The sequence below is a fragment of the Echiichthys vipera genome (assembly GCF_963691815.1).
Source record: "Echiichthys vipera genome assembly, chromosome: 17".
In the NCBI taxonomy this organism is placed as follows: Eukaryota; Metazoa; Chordata; class Actinopteri; order Perciformes; family Trachinidae; genus Echiichthys; species Echiichthys vipera.
The window spans coordinates 15,846,264-15,872,971 of NC_139842.1; the positions used below are offsets into that span (position 1 = coordinate 15,846,264).

Sequence of the window (26,708 nt, forward strand, 5' to 3'; positions counted from 1 at the left end):
ACTCAACCCAACAAGCACCTATACAACTGACATAACCAGTACTGTCTGATCAAGAGTAAAAACTCAATTAAAATGCACTGCAGACAAAGACACTGAAGTACACGTTGATCCCAGAGGGATGAAGGCCAGGTCATTGTTGTTCCCAAAACAGGATAGAGTTTACTCTTGTTCCTCATCTCAAAATACTGGGCAAAGGAACACTCTACAAAGTACTGGAAGGTGTTAGTGTCACTCCAGGGTGCGGACATATGAACACGTAGTCCTTACGCATGGACCGGCTAAGTCGAAGTGACAATTTTCAACTACAAATAGGTAAAATGACAAACAGGGGCATTTTAAGAAGTCATGCCTGATCTTGTAAGCCTCATTCAGAGCTGCCATCATTTGAGCAATTTGCTGTGTTTGTTTTCTGTCAAGGAAATAAGCAGTGAATGCACGCACAGGGCAAAACATAATGGATGAGCGCATAAAAGGTTCAAAACCCTCCAGTGCTGACGAATCACTGGGAAGAACAACCACCCAACCACTGGACTTGCAGGGGTAGAGAGAGAGAGAGAGAGAGAGAGAGAGAGAGAGAGAGAGAGAGAGAGAGAGAGAGAGAGAGAGAGAGAGAGAGAGAGAGAGAGAGAGAGAGAGAGAGAGAGAGAGAGCGTTGTGGTAAAGCCAATGTTTGTCGTCGAACTCCAGCTATTATGAGAAAGGGAAGATAATGGCCCAGACTGAGCAGGATGACTGAACCACCGCAATTATCAATTTGCGTCCTTTTATGATGCATGATAAAAAACCAAACCTGGAGAAGAAAGTCTGGACAGCAAGGAACAAAGGATCGCCTGTGGTATTTGGACATGTCCTACCATTCCTCATACCATCCTGATGTATTGAGGAGGGATGGTTTTTGAGTCCAGAATAACATTTTGCTGAAATCATTGGATCCAACATCTCCATGGAGGAATTACAGGAGAGTTCTGCGGTGAATGCGCGCACAGGGATGCCGTAGCTCTACATGAACCATGACAGATTGAGTACTTTTATGGAAATTGCTTGGAAATTTCAGCTCAACTGAAAGACATACGGGCAGCAATAATCATCACACCACACACAGAGAGAAGCAAGCGCCGGCGATCTGTGGGTTTCTGCAATAAGTGGCTGATAAAAAGCAATAAATTCTCTAAAATAAATACAGTCGTCCGGTTGTGCGCCATGGGCGACGAGGCGTCAAACTTCAGGGGAAGCAGCAGGACCGGTGTCTCATCACCAAAACCCAGTACTGGTGAGGATCACGGCAGAGCGGAGATTCTACTAAATTAAAACTGATCACCACTGGAAACAATGAGATTAACGATTTTTGGATGGTTTGCCAGATTACCACTGTGACAGTTTTTGATGTTATACAGAAAACACGATTCAGATCTGGGCTGTGCTGGACTTGGTCACTTTGATTTGTTCGTCCAGAGATCAAGTGGCAGAGAGGGACATGACACCTTTTGTTTTGTGCTTGATATAAACGAATACAGCCATATCATTTAATCAATAAGTTTAAAAGGGATCTTTAATAATTTTTTTTTGCACTATGATGGAACCACCACCATGCTCGAAGAAGAGCCTGTCTCTGTCCCTCCCGGTTCCCCGGGAAGGACAGGCGACTCTGAAGCCTCCGCAACATCTTTGGAGACAACCCCGGACCCCGATCAAAATCAAACACCGGGGGTACTCCGACACCGACCGGCATCACCACCGGCACATGGAGCGCTCTGACGCCGTGGATACGAGCGACCGACCAGGACTGAAAAAGTCTCGGATGTCCTGGCCATCGTCCTTCCACGGGACCACAAACACATCCATCGGAAATTGTGTCGGGAATAGACGGTAGGCGAGAGAGGAGTGTGAATTCCAAACATCCCAATAATAGCCCATGACAGCCCACAAGGCATATGCGTAAACCAGAGAGGGGGGGGAGGTGGCGGGTGCATTTTAATGAGTGCGTAATAACGCAGTGTGCCTGAAGGGTTAACTGATATGAAGCGCTTTCTACCGGGAGGCGGGACGCGTGGGTTTTCGGTGCTGATGCGTTATGCGTCTTTGGATAGACTGTCAGATGGGTATGAAGCGCAAAACCAGTCCGCCCACTCGAAACGCAGGAGCAGCATCTGTAAATACCAGTAAAAATTTAAGAGCGTCCACATGTTACACGTAGTTGATAAGAGACACGAGGCACAGTCGGTTTAATGGCACCAAAGGTCTAGTGGGTGCGTTTGAGCGTGCACCACGGAGATATCAGCATGCAATCCGGGCCTTTATCAGCTTGTTTGCAGAGGGAGGTTTGGGGCCCAGTGGAAGTGAAAGCCCCCAGTGTACCAGGATGTACCCTAGTGAAGTGCCCTTTAGCAAGGCACTGAGTATATCACAGGTGGACGAGGTGAAATTTTGTTGAAATGACATGGTTTAAATAAGATGTGAGAAAGTTATGAAGTGTTACCTGGACTGGCACACAGATGGTTTTCAGACAGCAGTTTCACACCATGGCTGCTCTCTGATCAGATATGACAGTTAAACAAAGTCACCACATTAGGATGTGGACATCAAACACAGCATAATTATATGATTCTTATTCTCCACCAGTTAACAACTCTTCCAGCACTTAAATCAAATTACACCATGCAAGCAGATTAGATTAAAGGCATTTCATTAAGTGAGCCATGGAATGATACGATTTTGATACACAGTAGTTGCTCCATTTATCCTCTTAAAAATGTTGCACCTGGTTGTTTTTATTGATACTTCTTAAAGAACACCATATTATTGACAGCCTTCAGTAGGACAGGGTTATAGTTGGCTGTTTATGTGACTTCTTTATTTTATGTTTCACATAAACACTGGTATTTCTGTTTCTAGGAGAGGTTGTCAGAAAGGAAAGTCAAGACTATATACAGTAAATGCTGGTTTTCCCAGTCACTCCCTCTTCCACTCTGTCCTTTATGTGACCTGAAATCCCCATCTGTTTCTGCAAGTGAAAGAGTTAGTTCACATGTTGGACTGTGCCTGACTCCCTTATTATTCACATCACCCTCTTCCAGGCACTGAGGAGGCCCAAATGCGCTGCTACCACAAGAGCAACACTTTAAGCAGGGTGATTATTAGACTGTCACATCCCTGAGAATGCGCTTTCTCTCTCGAGGGGAATGCTGGGGTCCGTGTTTTTTCTTTTTTACTCCTGATAATATTTGTTTTGTGTCTTTCATTTTTATAATGCTACAGACGGCCTTCCCGGCAGGCCCCTGGGAGAAGGGCCAACTCCAGCTGACTGGAGGAAGGGCTGATTTGTGTTTTAGTCCTCAGGACACACTCTAAGGCAGTCCAATCTTTAGTGCATTGGGACTGTATCTGCCTGCCCTTCTCCTTCTGTGGGCGGCAAACCATGAGAGGGCAGAGAGAGATAGAATGAGAGAGAGAGAGGTAATTCGATTCTGACAAGCTCAGTTCTCAAAGCACACCAAGCTGACTCCAACTGTGTGTGTGTGTGTGTGTCTTAGCGCATCCATGAGGCAATGTGTACTGTGGGTGTTTGTACTACACATTGGTCGGGAAGGATGGTGCATGGAGAAATGGAGGCTGGTGAATAAATGTTGTGTGTTATGAGTAGTGGTGAAATGTGGCATGCACAATGTGTGTGTGTGTATGGGGTCTGGAGGTATTTTCATGAGTGGGCTGCACACAGGTTAATGTCTGACCTGTAGCCCATATGGATTGCAGTAGGCCTCATTTCATCTGTTTTCATATCAGCGGGAGGCCAGAGGGATTTCCGTTGTGTTGATATTGTTTTCATTCTTTTCACATATTGGAGCAACTGTATATTCTGCCTCCTTACTTATGTCCGAATAAAGGATGCTTCGAGTTGGATGCCTCATCTCCTCCCTGGATTTATCAAGCTTTATGAACATCTAGCAGCACTGTGTTTTGAGCTCAGTCCGGTCTATGAAATGCTTCATAATGCACATCTACTCTCGCTGCTGCTCTCAATGACTGTTTGCTTTCATATGTTTTCATGTACATTTTGATGTAACTCGTTAGAAAAGCTGTTTGGCAAAATTTCATAAATTTTTTTTAATTACACTAAAAAAGTTTTAATACTCACTTGAGGTGGTTTGTGCTTTTGTTTGAAAAACAGTCGATGCGGTAAATAGGATTTGGAAATGCCTTTGCCAAACAAGTTCTGAAGTAGTGAACATTTAATTCCTAATTCCCACAACGTGTCTTCATCTCCGGACAGCATGAAACATGGCCAATACTAGCTGACATAAAAGAGCAATTAAAACTTGCCCAACTGAACCAAATTCCCGAAGACTCTCTCCAAGACCTGTGGTGGTTTACAGCCAATCCTAGTTTTTATTCTTCAGACCAGTTGATTTTAAAATGGGCATAATTTGCATTTTGTTTATGCGACATTCCAAAAGTTAGTTTAAAATTTGCCTGACAGCTGTATGGAAATGCTGCTAATGTCTAGGAAAAGACAGATGGTAACTCGGAGTTGCTCCCTAGATCCTGCTTACATTTACAGAATCCAAGTTACTGAACAAGCAAAAACAAAGGCTGAATACTCTCCTGTTAGTATTTATTAATAGAAAGATAGGGATTCATTTCCAACATTTTTAGCTCAGTGCAACATGTCTTTTACATTTTAATGACAATATATTGTATGGTCAAATGCTATTGGCTGACTTTGTTGTTGGAGAGTGGAAAAAGTAATTGGTCGGTGATTGCTTGGGCACTGATCGACCCAGCGATGACCTTATTGTCTCGAGAAAGCAGACCATCAGTCAAGACCCCATCTGAGGGTTCGAAGGATCAATCAGCCTGAAAGATGCTGGTGAAATTGTTAGAGACAAAGTTCATAGAAAAACAGATTGCACGGTGTTACTGTAATTGATACTCTAGCTTTTGAAAATGAAACACTCCCAACAGTCACCAGCCAAGGGATAGATAGCATACAAGAGGGATTCTGGGTGTTGTTTAGCATAATTGTTTGAAGAATCATTGTCTGTGACTGTTTTCTCTTGTCTATTTTTGTCTCTATGTCGTATCCCACAAAATGGCAGTCTTAGTGGCAATCAGCTTCCCCCCAAGAGTGTCAGTCTGCCTCCTCTTCCCACCCCCAGTGTCTTTTGTTCGACCGTCGTGTCAGTCCTTTTGTCAGTGGATGCTAATATGAGTGTATCAGTCATCAGGTCCCATGCCCATTACGCTCTGGGAACTTCCAACACGAAAATGACTGACTGACACTGAACGAGTAACAGCTCTTCCCGCAATTCTGTTGCTATGGTTACTTGTTTTGTGCATTTGTAGAATAGATTTCATTTACTCAAAAAAGGCAAAGCCTACAGGCACTTGATGGGCTTGACTGTATAATTTGTCAGTATGTTGCAGATCCCACTGGATATGCATCATGCCTTGTATGTTTTATAAGGTGAGAAAGTGAATATTAATATACCTCTGCTCTGCCGGTAGTTTAATCACAGAACGGAATCGGTTTCCTCTTCAGTCCTCTGCAAGAATTTTCCAACCCAAGCCTCCCTCCCTCCTTCATCTACCACTTCATGTATTCTTTACACCTTTTTATCCCCCCCGCTGATTTGTATCCGGAGCTGCTCTTTTGCCTGCCTGACTGGCCGGCTGCCATAATAATTTAGTTCATAATGAGGTACAGCACCAGTTAATTATCACAATAGCTGTATTTTGTTGTTGATCATAGTTTTCCATTTTTCCACTCTAGAAACAAAAAAAGAAGTCTGATGAAGGAATTATCCCAACAAATGTGTGTTAATAGCATTAAGTAATAGACCTCTTATCTCATTTGTGTAGTGGAACCATCTGTTTAAGCTACAGCTTGCACTCTTCTGTGAATACATTGTTTTTTTCCTCACTTCTCTCAGTGCTAATTAGTAGCTGGAGACATTTCATGTTCTGGAACGATGCTTGCTATTGGTCCGCTCACGCAGATCCCAGATTCCAGAGACCTTGGGTAAAATCCCTCAGAGATCTTTTAGCAATGACACCAAACAGGCTGTTTGCACAAAGGGGACGTACTGTATGCAGGTCTCATCCACTGTCCCTCTTTATGCACTGCTCATCACTTTGTTTCATTGCAGGAGGCTCTCACAGGCTCCTCAGATACACAGGCCACATAACCACATTTAGCAGTCAGTTTGCTTCGTGAAACCTTGGCATTGTTGCATTTTAATTACTTTCACACTGAATCCTTCTGTAGTGGTGATACACTAGTCATTTGTTTTTTTTGTTTTTGACAAGTGTGGATGGGCACGGATCCCAGCAAGAAGAAACAAAATGAGCCATGGCATCAAAAATCCAAGTTGCACAACACGTCCACCTGTTACCAACAGATATCAGCCAGTTTTGGTGCAACTAGTCTGCTTACATTTTGTCTATAACAGCGCCCAGTCCCTAATTCCTTCTTATCATCTTCCTTTTGTCATGTCCATTTAATCAAATCACTATCATGGACTTCTCTGCCACTGTTCATTTTGCAAGAGTATTCTCTCTCAAGACGTCCAGTGTCATTGTGGTAAGCCTGGCCATTTTCTATCTCTTCTGATCTAATAATATTTTTGAATCACTCTTTTGTCGATAAAAATTACAGCCTTTGATTGCTGCATTTCTGTTTTTTTTTTATCCCATAACCCCTCAGTGCTTCATTTCACCCCAGTGTAAATGGGGAGCATTGATTCCATCTCTATTTCTGTTCTCTTCTTTGTCTCTATTGTGTGACCCATCTCGCTGGTTCCCTGTAGCTTCTCTCTGATTCTTGCTTACAGCGGCATTAAGCACACAGTTTCTCTACCATAAAACTATCTATCATTTCATCCCACTCTCCCTCTTTTGTCCACTGAGATCATCATCTGCTTGCAGAGTCTCTCCCCCCTCGAAGCCATATCTGAATCTCAAACAATCATATCTCCAGTGGTGGAATGAACTGCCCACCACTGACTGACAGTGTGCATTGCCTCATCGCTTCCTATATTCTTCTCCTTAAAGGTATTTTTACACAAATGTAATGTTTAATTTTTCATGGCCCAGCCAATACTTGAAAAATCACAGACTTCAACACCTTCATCATATGGCTAGCAATCAGCTGCCATTAAAGAGGGGAGTTCAAACAGGAGACCTGTGCATCAAAGAGCAGTCTATTTGAAGGAAGAACAGCTAATAATTATGCTGTGCAATGAAAATAGACACTAAAAGCGATCCTGTGTGAATTCAGAATGCAAATAAAATACAGCTTTTTAGTAGTAGTTATAGTAATTTATTCTTCAAGCGCATAGGTGCTAAGAACTAAAAGGAAAAACACGTTTTAGTGTAATCAAGTCATCCACTTCAAGCCAAGGAAAGGGTCTTCATTGCTGAAACTTGGGAGAAATTAAATGTCAAAATGTGCGGTGTATTACATTTCACATTAAGTGGCAGTCTTTCACCTTTCAGCAAACAGTTCTGCTTGAGGGAAAACTCATTCTGTGTGAGTTCTCCTTACAAGGCAGAGGTGTGAACAAGGCTGTTGAGTCCATGTTGCATCCCAGCAGGTGAGACAGACCACTGCAATTCAGACACAGTCGGCGGTCTCTGTGAGTGAAGCTGCTGAGGGCGACCCCCATATAATGTGCTTTAGGCTGCTGTCTAAGCGCAGAACTGTCTGAATGACTGAGACTGACAAACCCTTTGTCAGCTGTGTATCAGCGCCACACACAAACAAACAAAGTGGAGCGGAAAGAACAGATAGCGAACACCTGTCGAGCAGAGCGTCGTGTCAGACTAATGCGAGGTATGTCAGGCGAACGCAGAGATAGCCTTGCTCAAAACAAGAACTCATGACAAATCAGAGCTGAAAGGGATGAAGGAGTGCACCTGGAGACTATGCATGGGACTGACAGACACAGATAAAGACCAAATGCTCATTCAACTGACTGCTAATGCCAACACCTCATCTGAGGTATTACTTCTAGACCTCCTGCCCCAGGACAGTGCTGCTGCCCAAAATTACTGGCAGATTATCAGCTTCACTGGATGATTAAAAAAGAGTGTGAGTCCTGCTTAGAGAAGAGGAACAGATGGTGTTAATAGTGACGTATCATGTCACAGACTTACTCTACACCATGGTCCAGTCCTAGCCACTATGACCAAAGCTTTGCTTAAGAGTTTATTATTCTGTTCACAGTAGGCTGTAGATCTTACTTGTGAATGCCTGTATGTCGGATAATTCACAGAGTATGCATGAGACAGAAATACAGCAGGAAATTATCCTTGGTCTGACTCAGTTCCACTGTTGTGTTGTTATCTTGAAAAATGCTGCAAATCCTACAAAACAAGAACAGCATAGAGGCTTGCTAAATACAAAACTAAATATTTCATAGGGTGCTCATTTGGAAAATAGAAAACCAAATAAGCCAGATAATATATATTAGCAGTTGTTCTTTTTGTTGGATGAGCATGAGTAGCAATGTAAAATAATTATTGAAAGTCCTGCAATCAATATGTCACTTACGTTAGTCAGAAAAAAGACTTCAGGTATCAAAAGTCATCCCAAGATTTTGAGGATTATTGTTTCAATAAATGCCAAGTTACTATCAATTAATGAAGGAGGTAACAAAATAGTGATTGAGCCTATGGCCCACTAATGAAAGCTCTTGCATTTGTAGAATTACAAACTGGGTGTCCATCACACAGCAGTGGTTGGCCCGTCAGAGAGGGTAGATGGGGCTTACCAAATAGACCCGGTCTGCAACAAGAGATGCGAGTAAATGGTTACTAAAATATGGCAGAACAGACAAAGAAACGGATGGAGACTACAAACAATGAAATTTCAAAAACAAGTGAACGTTCTTGTGTTTTTTCTTTTGGTAAAATCTTTATTTGTAAAGTGCCTAGTAACTCAAGCTGTCAAAAAATGTAGTGGAGTAGGAGAATAAAATAGCACAAAATATAAAAATTAAAGTACTACTTCTTTAAAATTGTATTTACATAGTCATCAGAAGGCTTTTTTTATTTTAGGTTTATGACAAAGCAGATTTTAAACAATCCAGTAGATTTTTACAAGAGCTGCGACAATGTGTTCAGCATGTAATTCATCAACTACTTCCAAATGTTGGGATGTTTTTTCCTGTCAGTGAAATAATCAAGTTTTACAAAATATGTGACACAGTGAGCTTTTAAAGTACCATTTATCATATTAATATGTGACGAGGTGCAGTGCTTGCTACATGTGTGCGCAAAGTATGTGTATTTTTACAGTATGTTGCTTTTGATGTGTTAATGCCAGCTGATGCTTCTGTTTAGAAATGCATCATGCATGTTGCTTCCTGTCTGGAAAAACAATTTTGTATCGCCATTGAAATGGAATGATTTAGATACCCATGAAAACAGATGCAATCGCTTTGTGAGGACTATATATTTATTTGAAAAAAACAACTGACAATCTGTGCAGCTACAGCAAGGTTTGTGGGCACACTTGAGAACTTTAAATAATGCATGAAGCAGCTTATGATTTATAGGCGACTGAAGGTGTGGTATACAGGCTGATGCACACCTCTGGTAGAAAAAGAGCTGCTGTTCCGGCTCCTGACCTCTCCTAAATCAATGTGAGCGTAACCTGTCTTGTCAGAGCAGTAAGCCCATTTCTTGTAGGTCATGTTCATGTTCACACATTAACACTCCACATTCAGGCTGTTGGAGGGCAGAGAGGGGGAAAAAAAGAAGCAAGGCCCAAGGGTTCAGGATGGTATTTTCATTTGATGCTCTACTTTTCAGTTTAACATGTTTTTATGCCTTGGAGGAATTGTGTTTTTCGGGTTGTCAGCCCGTTCCATTCTGGTTAATGTGATATCTTGGGAATGCCTAGAGGGAATTCAAATTTGGCAAAAACATCCACTTGGACTCAAGGATGATTCGATTTTGGTAGTCAAAGGTCAATGAATTAGGGCCATTCAAACAAATTTCTAGTACGACATAATTATGCAGGAATGACATTTTATATCCAAAAGGTCAAAGGTCAACTTCATAATATTCTCACAAAAAACAACAACTTTTCTGGCCATTATTCAACACCATTACTCAGGAACAGTGCTAAATGCTAAATGCTAAATGAGCGTGTGAGAGAGAGAGAGGAAAAAAAGATGGAGAGAGAGAGAGAGACGGAAAGAGAGAGGGTCAAGCAAGCAAAACAAAGAATTAGGAGAGGGAGTGCCGGCCGTAATCGAGAACAAAGCAGTGAATCAGGGAAATAAAACGCTATATTCTCCATTTTTTTCACAACTAGAAATGCAGCTGTAGCAACTATTTCATTTTCTCTGTCCTTATTTATATTTTATACTGCGACAAATTATAAAAAAACAAGCCTGAAAAGTCGGAGGTTAGAACAGAAGTACAGAGAGGCGTTGCTATGGAGATGATAACCTCTCTCGCCTTGTCTCCTTGGTCTGAACAAGTAGGTTTTGGAACATTGCAGACCTGAATTTTGCAAGTAGTTGCAAGTTTCAACTCGACTCATTACGAACCTTTGGTCTGACCTGGGCTTTAGAATTTGTAGCTTTTTGCAGCAGCAGCATCCATATTTAAAACATTGTCTGCTGTCACGGCTACAACTTTGTATTCTATCCTTGTCCACTGGTAGTCCACCACAAGTTCATTTGTTTTGCTGAGACTGAGCTTCAGGTGCTTGTCTTTGCACCATGTGACATAGCTCTTTATCAAGCCTTTGTACTCCTTACTGGAAATGATTCACTGGAATCATAAAAGTCAATATAATGACCGCTTCTATTTTGCGCAAACAAAAACCCCACCTTAAAAGTCTCCAAGACAGTATTAGTCCGAACCAAGATGTCCTCATACCTATACGACAGATAGGGCGTTTGCCAATGACTCCCACAATGAAATACAGTATATGTCCATTTTACTTATTGTTATGAAATGGCCACAGTTTTAAACACGTGGTGAACATTGTGAAACGGAAAAGCTTGATTTAGTTTAAGCAACAAAACTACTAATACTTGTTTAGGGTTAGGAAAAGATCATGGTTTGGGTTCAAATTAGTAAGTTCGGTTATGTCAGTAACGTGGTTACATACTAAGATTGTTATGTTGGATGACGCTAAGAAAAGACAAAGTTTATTTTTTAATCTCATATGGGACACAAACTGTGGTCTCCTAGGGGAAAGTCCTGTTTTGTTTGACCCATCCAATAACCTACCCACTCACCTATCCCGACCGCCTCCCTACGCGGACATTGGCACACTTTGTACTAAATCGCCTGACTTTGCTCCTGTGTTAATTACTACAGCCTCTATAGGTTGGCTACTAACAACAAATGTAAATATGGATAAGCAGCTTGAACAATCAACAAAGGTTCTTTGGTCAGGATGTCGATGGCTGAAGCGAAACAACCATAAGGCAGTAATTGTAGATTGAAGATTTTCTTCGGCCAGCTCCACATCAGGTTTTACTGTAAATAACATCTTCTATTATACAAGTGTTCTAATGACGCTGACGCAGACTGGGAGGTGTATTTTACCTCCAACAAAAGCAAAGTAATTAAGACCAGTGAGACCCTAGTCCTTGTTCTCTTTCTTTTCTTTCTTTTCTTTGTGTTGTGTGTATGTGTGTTTGTATCAGTGGGCTTATAGTGTGATTACTTTTGTGGTTTGGAGTTTTGCTTTGAGAGTTTTTTTAAAGAAGATCAGAATTGAGTCTTTTCACACAAGCTTTTTCATTTTTCTTTTTATTGGCATTTTTTAGGTTGCTGGTGCAATCCAAAGTACTGACAGTGCCCAGCAAAGTTTCAAAGTGTCCCTAAGGAAGAGGACCTACTCTTTATGTTTGCATCAGCATAAGGCACATACCGGAAAGTGGCTAAAACCCTCTGAATCCATCCAAGAAGTTTCATCCTCATCCTCAGTTCCCAGAGAAATATGGATTTAGATGCAGAAAACGAAGAAGCGGCTACTCCCCTGCACATAGATGCTGTCTGCTTTAACATAAGACGACCCCTGAGCTCATTCCTTTGCATCAAACAGGTGGGGCGCAGACACCAGGGAGAAGGTGTGAAGATAAGGAGAGCGGAGAGGAACAGAAGGTAAATGTGACAAACGAGAAAGTGCGCGTGTCGGGAGAATAGAGAATGAGGGCGGCTGTCTTCACAGATCACTGGAAATTGTGTATTTTGTCACATCAAATTTGATGAAAGACCTGTCCAATTGGACGTGTCCCTTGCCCTGGCCACTGTCCCTTGGCCACAGTTGCACAAGCCAGTGATCGTGTGTACATGAAGGCCGGCGCTCCTCTCTCTCAGGCTGCTAAAAATAGGGGGAGAGAGGCCTCAGGCTCTCAGTGTAATGAGATTAAGCCAAACCAGCCTCAGCTCCCAGTGTTTTATTGAGCTTTATTTCAGCTTCAATTCTGTATTTCAATATGTATAAGGCAGATATTGAGTGTGGCTGCTGCTGCGTGCTAGAACCCATGAAGGAGCATTTGATTGTGCATCAGTATGTCAGAGTATGTTTGTGTACGTGTGTGTATGTTAAGGCAGCAAGAGTGAAAGATAATGTGAGAGACTAGTGTGAGTATGTGTGTGTAATGTCCTCATTTTGCATCCCGCAGGGCATGGCACATCTCCTAAAGATGTGTTCATCATGATGGTAAAGCGTTTGTCACCATAATGTTGTGCCGTCACGAAGCTCCAGCGACTGCTGGCTCGAAATCCTTGTGAATTCCACACTTTGCTTCCTGACTTTTTCCAGCAGTTTCCATATTATGCACGTGAGGCCCTTCTGTTGCTGCCAGTGGAAAAGTGAAAGTTAGCCGCAGTGCACAATTGCTTTCGTTGAATCCTGATCGCTTAAAGGCGAGACAGAGAGCTGCACTGGCACAGCTACTGTGGCTGAACGTCTGTGGGTGAGCATGTGCTTGTGCGAATGCTTTTGCGAGACGGAAAGTGTCTGGGGACATGCAGAGTGGGAGACATCCATTCTGTTTGGACATACTGCTGATTCTCACAGCTCATATTCCCAGACGTTTTGGAAACGGTCTGCTAGACGCTGACTCCATTTTCTACCACTCCGTTCAGGCCCCATTACCCAATCAGCTTCTTCCTCCATTATTTTGCCATCAGTTAGGGAGCACTTGGTTCGTCAGGTTCACTAGAGTATAAGCTGATAATCTATCTGTTATTCATCTCTATTCCCATTAGTAGGAGAACACAACATTATCATCTGCACCTTTAAGACCCTCTATAAGAATACATTCATCTGTGGTCAGTGATATAGAAAGACAAGTGGAGAAGGGAATGAAAAAAAAAACAGCAGGAGCATTGCAGAGATAAACACAGTAATGCAACTAAAAAGCAAAATGTATCCATCTATCACAGTTTTTTTTGTTTTGACACTTCTTTTAGCTTTTATTTAGCGTAGTCAAAACAGAGACCTCTCCAGAATTAGGACATGGAACTTTTGGTCAGGTCTGGCCCCCACACGGTGACAGATGCTGAAAAGTTCAAGCTGTTGGCTTGACGTGATGTGAGGACAAGAAGTGGAGACAGAAAGGGCGCATTTTGAATTAGGGAACCTTTTTGAAGACTAAAATTATAGTCCTTGTGTTTCTTTAAAAAAAGGGAAAATGTGGGGGAAGGGAGAGCATTGAACGACATAAGAATAAAAATGACAGACAAATGACTCATCAGACAAGCATGTCACATTCACTGCCCTGCTGAAAGGCAATGGCCCTGAGGCAGTTTCAGGATAAATGCATCCACACAGATAATCCTGCCTTTTCCACACTAATGATATCTAACTGCTATCCAGGGTGATCACACCAATTCTTATTGTTCTCTTGCTAACATTATCCTCCTGGTTAACGCCTATTATAGCAGCACTATAATTGGAGTGCAGTTTTACTTTAATTGTCCTTGTTAAATTTATGGTATATTTTATCTCTAGGGATGTCATTTACCAAAACATAAAACATTCAGTGTTTTATTATGCAAAAGAGATATTATTATTGATCTTTTATTCAGATATAATAATATTTTTTATACCAATGGATAAAATGACTACATGTGATGTGAAAGGGGTTGTTTGATGAACCCAAAGAGAATTATCACTCGACTCTGAGACGCTTTATTGCATCTTTCAGGTCATTGTTTAAGGTTTCCGGCTTTGGTTCACTCTCGCTGGTCTAATGGCATCATTTTCTGCCGCCAAAAGCTCATAAACTACTGTATGCTGCTTTCCCAGGACCCAATGGTAGGCCCACTAAGTAGCTGGTAAACCCAGGAGACTGGCAGCTTCAGCAAATGCCCAGAAAGAACACATTAATGTTACAAAACTCTCTAATGGCCATAGTAATTAAGACTGTAGTCTGTCGTGGATGTATTGATCAACAAAACTTCAGACTTCATTTTAGGGCACAAACCAAGGACTTGTTGGAACAAAGTGGAGAATTTTGAATGATATCGGACAGAATTGTCAACTGGTTATGCTCATTCTGACATTGCCTCCTCCCTGACTGATTTCCGTGGGGGAGGGGAGGAGTGTCACGTCACACTTTTCCACCTGCTTGTACTGCCCACGTTGTAATGATACAGAACTGGTTGAGGGCCGGCAAAGTTTCCCTTTAGTGGAGTGGAGCAAAGTAAAAACGAACAACGATGTCAGGCCATATTAAGAAGACATGCCGTCTATGTAAACACAGCTTGACGACACGTTTACATAAGTCCCCCCGTGGCACTCAATGAATTGATTTCTTTTTCAATCAAGAAACTGCTGTTTCATGTCAAAATGTCAAACAGATCAGTCAACTTACAGACTGTGCAGATTCATAGGTCTGGACCCAGGCGAGGAGAATTTAATAGCTAAAGAGCCAGACATTTCCCTCAGGGATAAGTGGAGACCAAAAATGACCTAAAATGAGAGCAAATATTGGATGTACATTTTCCAGGTGACATGTTAACTGCTAACATATCAACTGGACGTGATAATATGTCAACATCGTGTTCACCACTTGTTTCTGCTGGTCCCAATTGGTCAAAAACCGAGCTATAGTGGATTTAAAGAAAACAAACATTTCCAGCTCCTCATGGGATCCCAATGCATTCCCAAATCAGATTAGATATATAATCCATCCAACATGTACTGGGTCTACCAAGTACACACCATTTGGACGTGCCTGGAAAACCTTTCAAAGGGTTGCACCCAGGAGGCATCTTTATCAGATGCTAGAACCACCTCTACTTTCTATGCGAAGGAGCAGTAGCTCAACTCAAAGGTCCCTGTCTAAGCTCTCTCAGGGTGAGCCCAGACACCCAATGGGTTGAAACTAATTCCAGCTACTTCTATCTTTGATCTCATTCTTTCTGTCCCTACTCAAAGCTCATGACCATAGGTGAGGGCTTTTCTAAAAGAAAAATTGGTTTTGCTGGTTGTTTTTTTTAGTCAAATTCATAAACTGGAGCTTACCCATCACTCCATCAGTTATTAAATCACGTTCTTACTGTATAGAACTGCTAAACATGGGGTTGAATATGAAGACAATACAGCCAAGCAAAAAAAGAGGGAAGCAATTCATTGGTCCACTCACTTTTATTCAGCCAAGTAATGAATGCATTACTGGACAATTGAGAGCATCGAGCTAAATGGACCATTTCGTTGTATGTTCAAATCAACCTTGCACGCTCTCTCACTCGGCCGCGCCCTGCCCAGCATTTGTTTTTGCACCACATTATATCAGTAATTATCTATCACTCCAGGGTAATATGCAGCCAACCATCTTTGTGCTGCGGAATATGTATGACAAATTGGATGCCAAGACTGCTTATTAGTCTGCATTTCACTCCTAGATTGGATTAAATATGACAGAATTTAGAATTATAGAAGAAATATGTAGATTTTCAGGTCATGAAATGCACAATGATAGATAGATAGATAGATAGATAGATAGATAGATAGATAGATAGATAGATAGATAGATAGATAGATAGATAGATAGATAGATAGATAGATAGATAGATAGATAGATAGATAGATGGATAGATAGATAGATAGATAGATAGTGACACAAAGGTAGCTCTGGATGACTCACACTTCTCTCTCTCTGTCTCCCTAGTCTGGATTAAAATAAAAAGGCCCAGCTAAGCAGCCCCAGCCTGCAGAGAGGGAGTTACGCGCTCCATCTCAGAGATAGGGTGATGCGCTAAAAATACCACTCCTTGTGTGGGCTTGTTGGGGAGGGAGGGGGACACAGCATAGGGAGGGAGGTTTATGGATTTGGTGGTATAGTAGAGGCGCCAGTGCTATCACTACCTTCTACAGTCGTCCAGCTCGATTGCATTTCCAGCGTCTCTCAGCTGTTTCTTCTCTCATTATCTCTGCTCCACAATATGCACTAATTGGGTTTAGTAAGAGCCATCTTCTACTCTCTAGGAATGCCGGTCACTGCAATTAAAATCAAATTCATTAAGCATAGTTCAGATGGATACCACTTTTACCTGGTTGTACCCCATTCCTCCTTCCCCTCAAGTCCCCCCTCTGCTAGAGTCTCGAGAAACTCCATTAAACATCAAAAGCAAATCAATATCCTTTTATTGCTCTCGCTGCTTTAGAACAGTTATTCTCAGCGTCGAGGACTCGCTCAACTCCTAATTTATCTGGATGCGAGTGGCAGGAAACTAAACAGAGCACCAATTGAACACGTCCCTCCATCTGTCATCTCTTAGGATGGTTCTCTGTGTCAGCTGATCCATCTGTTTAGCCCAGGCTCTGTCTCCACAACAGCAGAAGGGAGGAGAGATACAGCAGAGCTCTTTTAACACAAACTGGCAAGGTGCTTTTTGATAGAAACAATGCTCATTAAACAAACAGGTCATCCGTTTACCCTCCTGATGTTCTGGTTATAATAAAAAAAAAAAAGCTGGGTGTTTGTTGGGAGTCAGGATTTAAAATGCTTACCTTTCACACTAAACAGCCTCCTGGAGCATAGAGAGGGATTTACATATAAAAGAGTAGGGAGCTCCTATAGGGGCGAGAATGAAGAGGGAAGAGGGGAGGAAGGAGGGGAAAGATGGGTTAGGTGCTGCATTTGGCAAGAGTTGGAGAAGAGAGACAGTGAGAAAGATACTCTGATAGGCAGAAGATCCAACGTATAAAAGACACAGAGAGAATGAAATAGAAAATAATACAAGCTGTTCTGACCTGGTTACCCCTGTTTCTAATACCCGATGCAAAAGTACAGCAGACAACAGCAAAGTAGTGTGCAGAGACAGAGAGCAGTTGGAAAGACGTTTTTCATTTATTTGGCTTTACTCCAAGACCAACCCAGCCTCTTAAATATTTACGTTCCCATACAGGGAAACTGCATTCTTAATTACGTTTCAAGGAAAAAACGTATTTTTCCAGCGTCCAGCGCACGTTGTGAAATGGTAACCCAAAATGGAGCATTTCAGAATACAGTTTCAAACATAATTTTTAGGAGCATTGTATGAAATTGAAACAGTATTGGGGGGGGGATTTTGCCCCCCAAAATTGGGGCATTTACAAAATTTACAAAAGTGGGGGAACTTTTAATAAATGGTATTTAATGCATAATAGGGCTGCAACCAACTAACACATTTCCATTGTCGAATAATCTGAGTATTTTCTCAATTAATAAATTAGTTGTTTGGACTAAAAAATGTTAGAAAAAGGTGAAAAAAGTCGATCATTGTTTCCCCAAGACCCAAATGACAGCCTTAAATGTCTTTTTTTCCCCCACAGCTCAAAGATATTCAGTTTACTGTCATAGAGGAGGAAAGACACCAGAAAATATTCATGTTTAAGAAGCTGTTATAGAATTTTGACTTTTTTGCCCTTTGTGCACCTGGATTTCTAACACTTTTAAGAAGACAAGGCTGCCAAGACGCTGTCTGTAAAGATTTGTAGCTCTTTGCTTACAAAGTCCCCCGATTTTAGAATATTACAGCAGGAAAATTATCCTGGATAAAAGGCAACCAATGAGTTTTACTGTCCAAATAGTGAAACAATCTTGACTGGCCAGGTCAGCCATCTGAACTTAGTCCAACTGAGCATGTGTTTGACTTCCCGAAGACCAGATTGAGGGTAAAAAGGATGCAAAACAAGCAAGCAGTGAAGATAGCTGCAGTACAGACCTGGCAGAGTGTTACACTATGACTGCAAGGGGTTGCATCCAAATGTAAACTATGACTGTTTATTCTGACTTGTTGAATTACTTTCCATCCTCTAAAATTTGCATGACCAAAAAAAGGCAACATTTTCTACACTGTTCATCTGGTGTTGGTGTAAACATCCAGATATTAAAGCTAGGAGCTGGGTTTTTTAATCTCATAGTCACTGTCTCAAATCAATTCCAATGTGCTGTACAAATTCAGCACAGCAAAAATAAGAGGTGAATGCCCTATAATATTTTCTCACTCCACTGTATTGTTGCATTTGAAATGTAGCATACATCTGCCATGTGCTGTGCAGTAGGTCATGCAGTAGGACAAAGTTGCATCTGAACAGAGTTGAGAGTCAAGCAACCCGTGAAGTAGACATGGTGGTGACAGAAGATGGTCTCCACCTGAGGAGAGACTCCTGTGAGTCTGCGGGAGTTCAGAGATCTACTGATGGTGATGTAAAGTGACGGACACCTCTGGTTTGTCTCAAAGAAGACAGAGTGTAAGACAATCCACACAGCAGCAGAGGCCAAATTCCTTAGGTGAAAGAAAACACTGCACTAAGAGCTTTGTCTGTCTTTTGTGAACCACTCAGTCCAGGTGGAATTTATTTTGTACAGTGCATTAATAGATTAAGAGGGCTGGCGGGATGTCCTTTCACAATGTCCAGGCCCTGTTGCTGTGTGGAATAAAGGCTGATTATCCTGTCTAGTGTAGCCTATAAAATAAATCCCTCTCCTGTGGTATTTGCCAGGTGTGTGATTGTGGCCAATCCTTCCGGGTTGTTCCTAAAAGAGAGGGTGAGGGCTGCTGGTGTTGGGTGGGTTATCCTGTGGGCTGGATAATCTGCTGTAATCCCCAGCTCTGTGATCTGACCACAGCGCAGAGGAGAGCTGGATGGGTGGGAGAGTCTATGGAGTGGACAGTTGGGACGTGAACATGGGAGGGGCAGTGTACGGGGCAGGACTGAGGGAGGTCAGGACCACTTCACTTTAAAACATTACTTACTCGACTAAGTCAATGGGTTTGTTCGGTTTGATCATTAGTTGTTTTAAAGCAATACTCTTGAAAAGTTAACAGTTTCAAGTCATATTCGCTCTCCAGTTGCATCAGTCCTTTCAGTATTGCAGCCACATTCAGCCCAGTAAAATGTAGATCTCTCTGCAGCTCTGCTGACTTAAAAGCTGAGAGTGTGGGGGTAGGGGCTGAAGTGGATTTGAATTTTCATCTGGGATAGTATTGTTTTCATTTTTATCTGAGAAAATATCTGTGACTCATCTGAGTTTTTATGCATGCATGAAAAGACTCATAACAAGCCTCCGTCATGCAACTGTATTTAAATTGAGTAACAAAGGGATATCTGGCGAGCTTCGGACAAAATGCAATGAATGCTGGCAAATATGCAAATAAGATAATGTTTCTTGTCTAACATACTGGAATTGATGAGTTCAATGAGCGTTCAGCGGCCAGTTTGCAAGAAGTCACAAAACTTCAAAGTTCATGATGATAAGCTGTGAAATGGTTGTGACTGTGATGACTAGAAATTTTATCTAATAACATTTAATTAGTGACAGAAGATTAGTTGATTTCACTAAAGATCAGATTTTAGAGTGTGAATACTGACCAACCTGTCACTGTCACACTATTTATTTCTGCTCCAGTGTCCTGTATTGTATTTCCCCCTCCTTCATGTATGTCATTACAGTACTCTCATCCTGGCTTTGTGAAGCTCCAGTGGCCAGATGCCCTCTCTCTGCCCATGTGGCGCCATCACATCCCTTTCAGAGCTTCTTTTTTCTTGTGCACCGTACTGTAAATGTCGACATTAAAATGGAAGCAGGCTTGAGCGTGCTGCTTTCTCTCTATCTCTCTTGTGATTGCCTGAGAGGAACAAAGGGCAAGTCGAGGCAAGCTGAGATGGCAAGCCTGCTCTGGACATTTGAGATGTGTCAGTTACGGCCATGTTGCCTTAAAAGCACGCCCTAGCCTGAGAGTGCTTCATAATAAAAACCACTAATGTGCTCGATAGATCCGCGGATGATTCAACCGCAGCAATGGAGTATAGCTGTGATTACATGGTCAGCCTTTCCCAATTTGCAAGTCCCTGCTTCTCTTCCCTTCGTCTCCCCTCACTGTCACCCCCATACTGGTAGCAATCAGCCAGGTGCTAAATGCCTGGGTGAGGCACAGCTCATGGGTGGACGGGGGGTGTACTGAAGGGGGTGCAATTGCACGTGGAATAAGCATCTGTGCTTGCTTGGCAGAGGAGGAAGCGGGGGCAGGAAATAACTGTCATTCTCTACTGAGCTGAGAGTACGGACTGTGTGTGTGTGTGTGTGTGTGTGTGTGTGTGTGTGTGTGTGTGTGTGTGTGTGTGTGTGTGTGTGTGTGTGTGTGTGTGTGTGTGTGTGTTTGTGAGACTCATTGGGAGAGAGAGGGTGATGGACTAAGGCAGGTTAATCATTAACTTAGTGAACTGAGGAGAATGAAGAAAAGGGGGCGGAGGGGGAGATTGACTGGGAGTGTATTTTTTTTCAAAGTAGCTTAAATGAATAAGGGTGGGCTCATCCTGATTAACGGCACCGTACAGTGGGGTAGAGGAAAGGGGAGCCTGCACCAACCAGACCGTTGTGAAAATGCTGATGTGGCAGCAGCGGTAGCAACACCAGGGCTTCCTTGTGATGATTGTTAATGAATAATCGATTGCAAGAAAAGGTCAATGGAGGGGATGTATGTAAATCTCCCCTAAACTCTCTTCTAGACTTAAAGGTTTAATTAAACTAATCGCTGCATTGACTAGGAGCTCCAAAGCCCTTTGAAGCCTAACGTATTAATGACATGGAATCAAGCTTCCCCCCTTTTGTTACAGAAACGTGTGCAGAGACGAGAGAAAATGAAGTGCCGTTTCAGAACAGTTCAATTTTCCCGGCTTATTCTGCACACAAGGACTCTCTGTGAGAAGATGCATAGTTCTAATTTAATAAGAACCACACTAATACCTGAAAGATTTCTCTATCAAAATCCAATTCAGCTTCATGTTACACAGCCACTGCACATGCGATAAATGAGCTTTTCATTTTTCCAAGTCAGTGACCATATCTTTCAGTCACGTAGTGCTGCGCTGTTAACATATCAATTGCCATAGGTTTGTCAATGGCGTGTGTCACCAAGCCTCTGTGAGTTAACAGAGTGAGGCAGATCAGGTATCAGGGCCACACGAGAGACAGCAGATTTAATGTGCTCCTCTCCATCCTGACAGAGACAGTTTGTTATCGTCCATAAGAAGGAGTCACTCAGCTGGCACAAATCCCTTTCCCTCTGAAGCCTCTGATCATCATGTCATTGTCCACAGCGATACACCCCAGGGACTCTGCTTTCACATAATGAAACCAAGAGAGCTGCCCACAGCCCAGCTTATAATCAAAAGCATCTAGTTTGCCTTTTTATAGTGTTTGAGTGAAAACAAAAGAGCATCAGCGTTAATGCTTCTCCGTGTGTGTGTGTGTGTGTGTGTGTGCATGCAGTTATGTGCAACATGGGTGGGGGTTTCTGCCACTGTGCGCATCCACATGTACGTCCACATGTGCGCACGAGTCACTTTGAGAGGTTTCACCAGCTATTATTGAGCTGGGACTCGTGTATTTAATAGTAGATAGAATAATTGTCTCTCCAGAGATTACGATAGTGACTGTCTTGTGAATTAGAATTCTTGACGTTTTCCCAAAGTCAGTCTTTGAAAGGCACTGTTTCATAAGCGACTTTCCAAGACGAGCGCCGCCATCCATCCCCTGTGCCCTATAAACAAACTCTCTACCAGGAAAAGAGGGGAGGGAAAAGAGAGACTCAGAAGAAAGGGTAATACTGATGTGGAAGGCGAGAGGAGAGGAGGAAACAGCTTGACAAGGCATCTTATCTTAACTGTGTTCTTTGCTTGGCTTTAAGCTGCTTGCGGAAAGGTGGAACACTGAATGCATGCAGCAGGTTCTGCTTGCCCTTTATTTTTTAGCTTCTCTTGCAGAGAAAGGCTGAGGAAAAAACAGATACTATTCACAAGTCGTCTCATTTGTGCTCTTATTTGGTATGTGCAGAGTGTATATTCAAATTGGGACACGCAAAGTTTGAATTTTCTTCTTTGTGCTTCACGGTAGTTGCAAATCAACACACAAATGCAGGTTGTCACACACAGACGTGCCTGCACACACAATGTCTCCCTCTCTAACACTCACACACACACACACACACACACACACACACACACATAGGAACACACACTCACACACATACACCCAATTTAAAATCTGTATTCCAAACACTGACTAAAGGTTAACCAAGCTACCAAAAACAAAAAGTGTTTGGAGTGAGTTTTTCCACTCAGCCAAGCAAAAATTAAGAATGAGACTTAATCAAGAATAAGCAGCAAGTGATGTTGGAAAGTATGAAATGTTATTATTTGTTTTTAATGTTTTAAGTACATGAACCTGCAGTACAGACATTAAAATGGTTAAGAATCTTAATAGGCATTTCTCTTTATAACTTAGGCTTAAAATTCTGAAACACCATTTTTACAGGCTTTAAAGTTAAACATTAGTTTTCTCATACCTCTATCCACCCTCTGTCTGAAACACTCCATTTTAACGCCTGTCTCATTGAGCCCCACTCCAAAAAAAGCCCAGTCTGCTCTGATTGGTCAGTGTTTCTGGGTCTTCCACATCTGCGCTCTTGGTATCTCTGCACCATCAGTGCAGCCAGGGAATGACTGTAACGGCACTGTAGCTGCACTTTGTATCTATATATACAGCAGTATAGTTGTAACATCACAACCATACAGAAGTCCTGACGGCTCATTGAAAGGCACAGTTTCTGAATATGTGCTTTTCTCTGTGAATTGAGCGTTTTGATACTTGTAAATATTTATAAAGTACCTCCACCTGCTTTTTTAAGAAAAAAATGGCCTGGAGATCTTTATCTTTGACTCTTTTCTTCTCAGTTATATGTGAGAAGAAAAATCTTCACTATTTGTAATCAGACAATTGAATTTCTTTAACCAGAATAACTATGTGGAGATGTAGAGTATTGGTAGGAATGTAATGTCGCTGTGCAATCATTACTGAGAAACTCTTATGTATAACTTGTTCACCACTTCTCTTTTTAAAGGGGATTTCCTCACTTGCAACAGTGTTATTTCTCAATGGCATTTAGGTAATTATGGGGTTAATAAGATAGTTACAGTGCCTTCTATTATTAAAGCAATTACCCCTTTATGATAACAACACCTCAGCGGCTGCCAGCAAACCTGATACCTGCAGCTGTGAAAGTTTGAATAAATGTTTCTACATTTGGAGTTGCATTGTGTTGAAAAACCAAGACGCTTGAGGCAGTCTAACATTTCTATCTCCAAAGTCCTCACTGAATTACTTGTGGTTGACCTAATGCACCTTGTTTAAAACTTATTTCATGTTCTAATTGTTGCTCATGGAGAATATTAAGGTAGCACTGTGTCTGCTCACATCTAAAGGCCAAGGAAAGTGTTGTTGGTGTGCGACGCTGTTGATGTCAAAATAAGAAATGTTTTGGGCGCAAACCTTGCACGCTTTTGAGTAGAACATGTAAACATTTACACAAGGCTGAGTCTCACGTTTTTCCTCTCTTTTCTCCTCCTCTTTCTGGGGTGTTTTCTATCTTCTCTTAAAAACCTCATTACAAAGCCCTCCGTGTGTTGCTGTGCTCGGACTCCTGTTGTCTGTTACTCTACTGATCAGCCTTCCTGTTGCTGCAGAGGAACTGTGAGCAGCAAGATAAGGAAAGTGAGAGCACATGCTTGCACTCGGGAGGCGCGGAGAAGAGATTAAAAAAGTAACAGATACAACGTGAAGGGCGAAAGACTGACTAATTAGGACATAAACAGAGATCCTCGCAGTTGTTTTTTTTGCAGCCCGAGCGTCCCGAAGGTCGTGAGACGGCAGCCACAGCAACCTGAAGGCCAGATGAGGAAAGAGCTCCTGTTTGGGCCAGCCGGTCCCAGCAGCATGCAGTAAACAGAGCCGAGGTGGTGAAATACGAGAAGGACTCTCTTCTGGGACGCCGAGGAGAAGACAGACCTTAAATAAACCCGCACAGGCAAGGATTAAGGATACCTGCATAAATCCAGGGAACAAACAGAGGCTGTGAGAAGGGGGGAACTGGAGTTTAAGCACCCAGGATCACAGCGCAGGATATGCATGTTAATGCACTTTGACTCCTCTGGCATGAGACTCGTGAGAGAGCAGGACTAAAAGGAGGATCAAGCCTTGCTATTAGAACTTGCAGCTGTATCAAGGACAGGTGCTGTCTGCCTGAGACGTGAGTCGACACACTAAAAAGTCTACGAGGGGGACTGCGTAGGAGGGAGACAGCCAAACGGAGCGAGGCCGCCAGTTTTAAGTGGAGGTTGAGGGAGTTTTCTTTAACTGGTTGACCCCATCAGGGCCAGAGCTGGCAGTGATGAGTCAGAGGAAGCTGACACGACAGCTGACGTTGTGGGAGAGTCCTGAGGGCCCCCCCGCTACGCCCTCGCTCACCTCACCTGTGTCACCGGTCGATCATTCTCGAGGACACGGGGGCTCTGCTCTCTTTCGCCGCATGAAACTGAACCGCAGTATTCAGGAGCGCAGGCGCTCGTCTCAGTGTATTTGCAGGTACAGTTCTACATCCAAACCGCTGATCTATAATTTGAGCCAGTTCTCACTTACTGATCTCTGCTCTGTTAATAACAAATTGGAGTGATATGTGATTGTTTTGCATCAGTTCAGAGGAGGCATATTATAAACATTTGTTCAATGTGACTCCCTACAGAAGATGTCAGTAAATTATTCCACACACACTCTAACAACCAGACAGATGGATTAGATTTTGTGAAGTGCTGAAATTCAGCACACTGAACTCGGGGGGGAAACGAGGATTAACGTGTGCAGCTCGCAGAGGGTCCCCCGGCAGACATTTTTGATGTTATTCATTACCGAGGAAACTTGTTTAATGATAATTTGATCTGCCAAATTCACAAAGCCTTCTGGGGTGAGGAGAGGCTCCTAATTGGCCAATTTAGAAGTAAACTCTAAAAATAATTTTAGATCTGTGTTGACAACAAATGTTTGAGAAGTTTAGGAGACGTGGGGAGGTGCAGTGGAGATAAAAGTAATTCTACATTAAAAATAGATGCTGCAGCTACAGTGCAACCTACTTCCCTATCTGTCCTTGTCATCGTTTCATTCATCTTCATCATTTGACTTCACCCTTGAAGTAACGATTTATTCATATTATTATATATCTTATATCTGAAGTGCATTTGATGTCTTGTAGCAGTTTTAGTGTATAAGAAACCTGATTAAGAGTTCAAGCGATATACCTTTCACAAATATTGTCAGATAACTTGTTTGTACTGTTACTAAACATCAACATGGTCCATCCTGTTCTTGTTATATGATGCCAAACTCTAAAACCACATTCAGTTAATACTGACTTCATTTCTTAGCTGCAAAAAGTTGGGCTGAGGAGTTTTGTAACCTGAGAAGCGTGTTGCCATGTCCCCTTTGGCTAAGCTTGTCTTTGAACGGATCTCAGATTAGTTCAGCCTTGTGTTTTGGCATAAATGTTAATCAGCGATCTGCTGGCAGAATATTTTTGGGTAGGATGATAGGCTATATATCTTGTATCCACTTTGTATCTTTTTCTTTTGTTATTGATGTTTCCTGATAAGAATAAGCTGTCCTAATATGCATAATTTGTCTAAATACTGTTAGGATTTTATCCTAAAAAGAGATAAAAATCTCAATCACTCACATCTTTACAAAGACATCTTTGGTCCAGAGAGACGTTGCGGTTGATGTGGCTCATTTTACCCACTTCGACATAACAGAGAAAAGAAAAGAAAGCATACCTTTATTAGTCCCTGGAGGGGAACTTCATTTTTATCCACTCTGGTGTTATTATATAAAATATGACTTGTCAGTTAAGTGTAATTCTCAGGGCAACCCAGTGGCAGTCTGCCAATCAAACGGCACCTCAGAGTCAAAACTGCATGTTCATGCTGTAACATCTGTCACATCTTTCTTTCTTCAACTTCCTCAAACACTACAAGAGGATGGACTCTATGTGGCTTGTGTCTCGGTGTTTAGGCATATCTTGTTGTCAATGTGAAATAAAAGAAGAAGCAGCAAAACAAGCACCTACATTAAATGTGGTTACCAGCTGTAAAAAACAATTTCCTCCCTGTTCTCTCTAACTCTTCAGCTTCGATTCAGAAAATGGTCCCTCGCCAGGCCGCAGTCCCATGGAGTCGCAGGCGAGTCCTGGGTTGGTGCTCCACCCTTCATTCCCCCAGAGCCAGCGCAGGGAGTCCTTCCTGTACCGCTCAGACTCCGACTACGACACGTCCCCCAAAACCATGTCACGCAACTCCTCCATCAACAGTGAGGGGTAAGCATGAAGCTGTCATCCCAAATCCATCACGTAGCAGA

At 42.3% G+C, this 26,708-nt stretch overlaps 1 protein-coding gene across 2 annotated transcripts in view; it reads left to right on the forward strand.

Annotated features, from left to right (window-relative positions):
- Positions 1 to 1,078: 1,078 nt before the first annotated feature.
- The window catches only part of pde4a (phosphodiesterase 4A, cAMP-specific), a gene marked incomplete at its 3' end in the record, with an annotated part of 38,275 nt that continues 12,645 nt past the window's right edge, over positions 1,079 to 26,708 (forward strand). The window contains exons 1-2 of one of the 2 annotated variants that reach the window (XM_083931133.1): positions 1,079 to 1,866; positions 26,482 to 26,667. In XM_083931133.1, the coding sequence (XP_083787259.1) occupies positions 1,571 to 1,866; positions 26,482 to 26,667 (482 nt within the window). In that variant the 5' untranslated portion in view covers positions 1,079 to 1,570. Of the gene's footprint in view, positions 1,867 to 24,619; positions 24,891 to 26,481; positions 26,668 to 26,708 lie in introns of those variants that run through there. The other variant, XM_083931134.1, reaches the window with a different exon arrangement.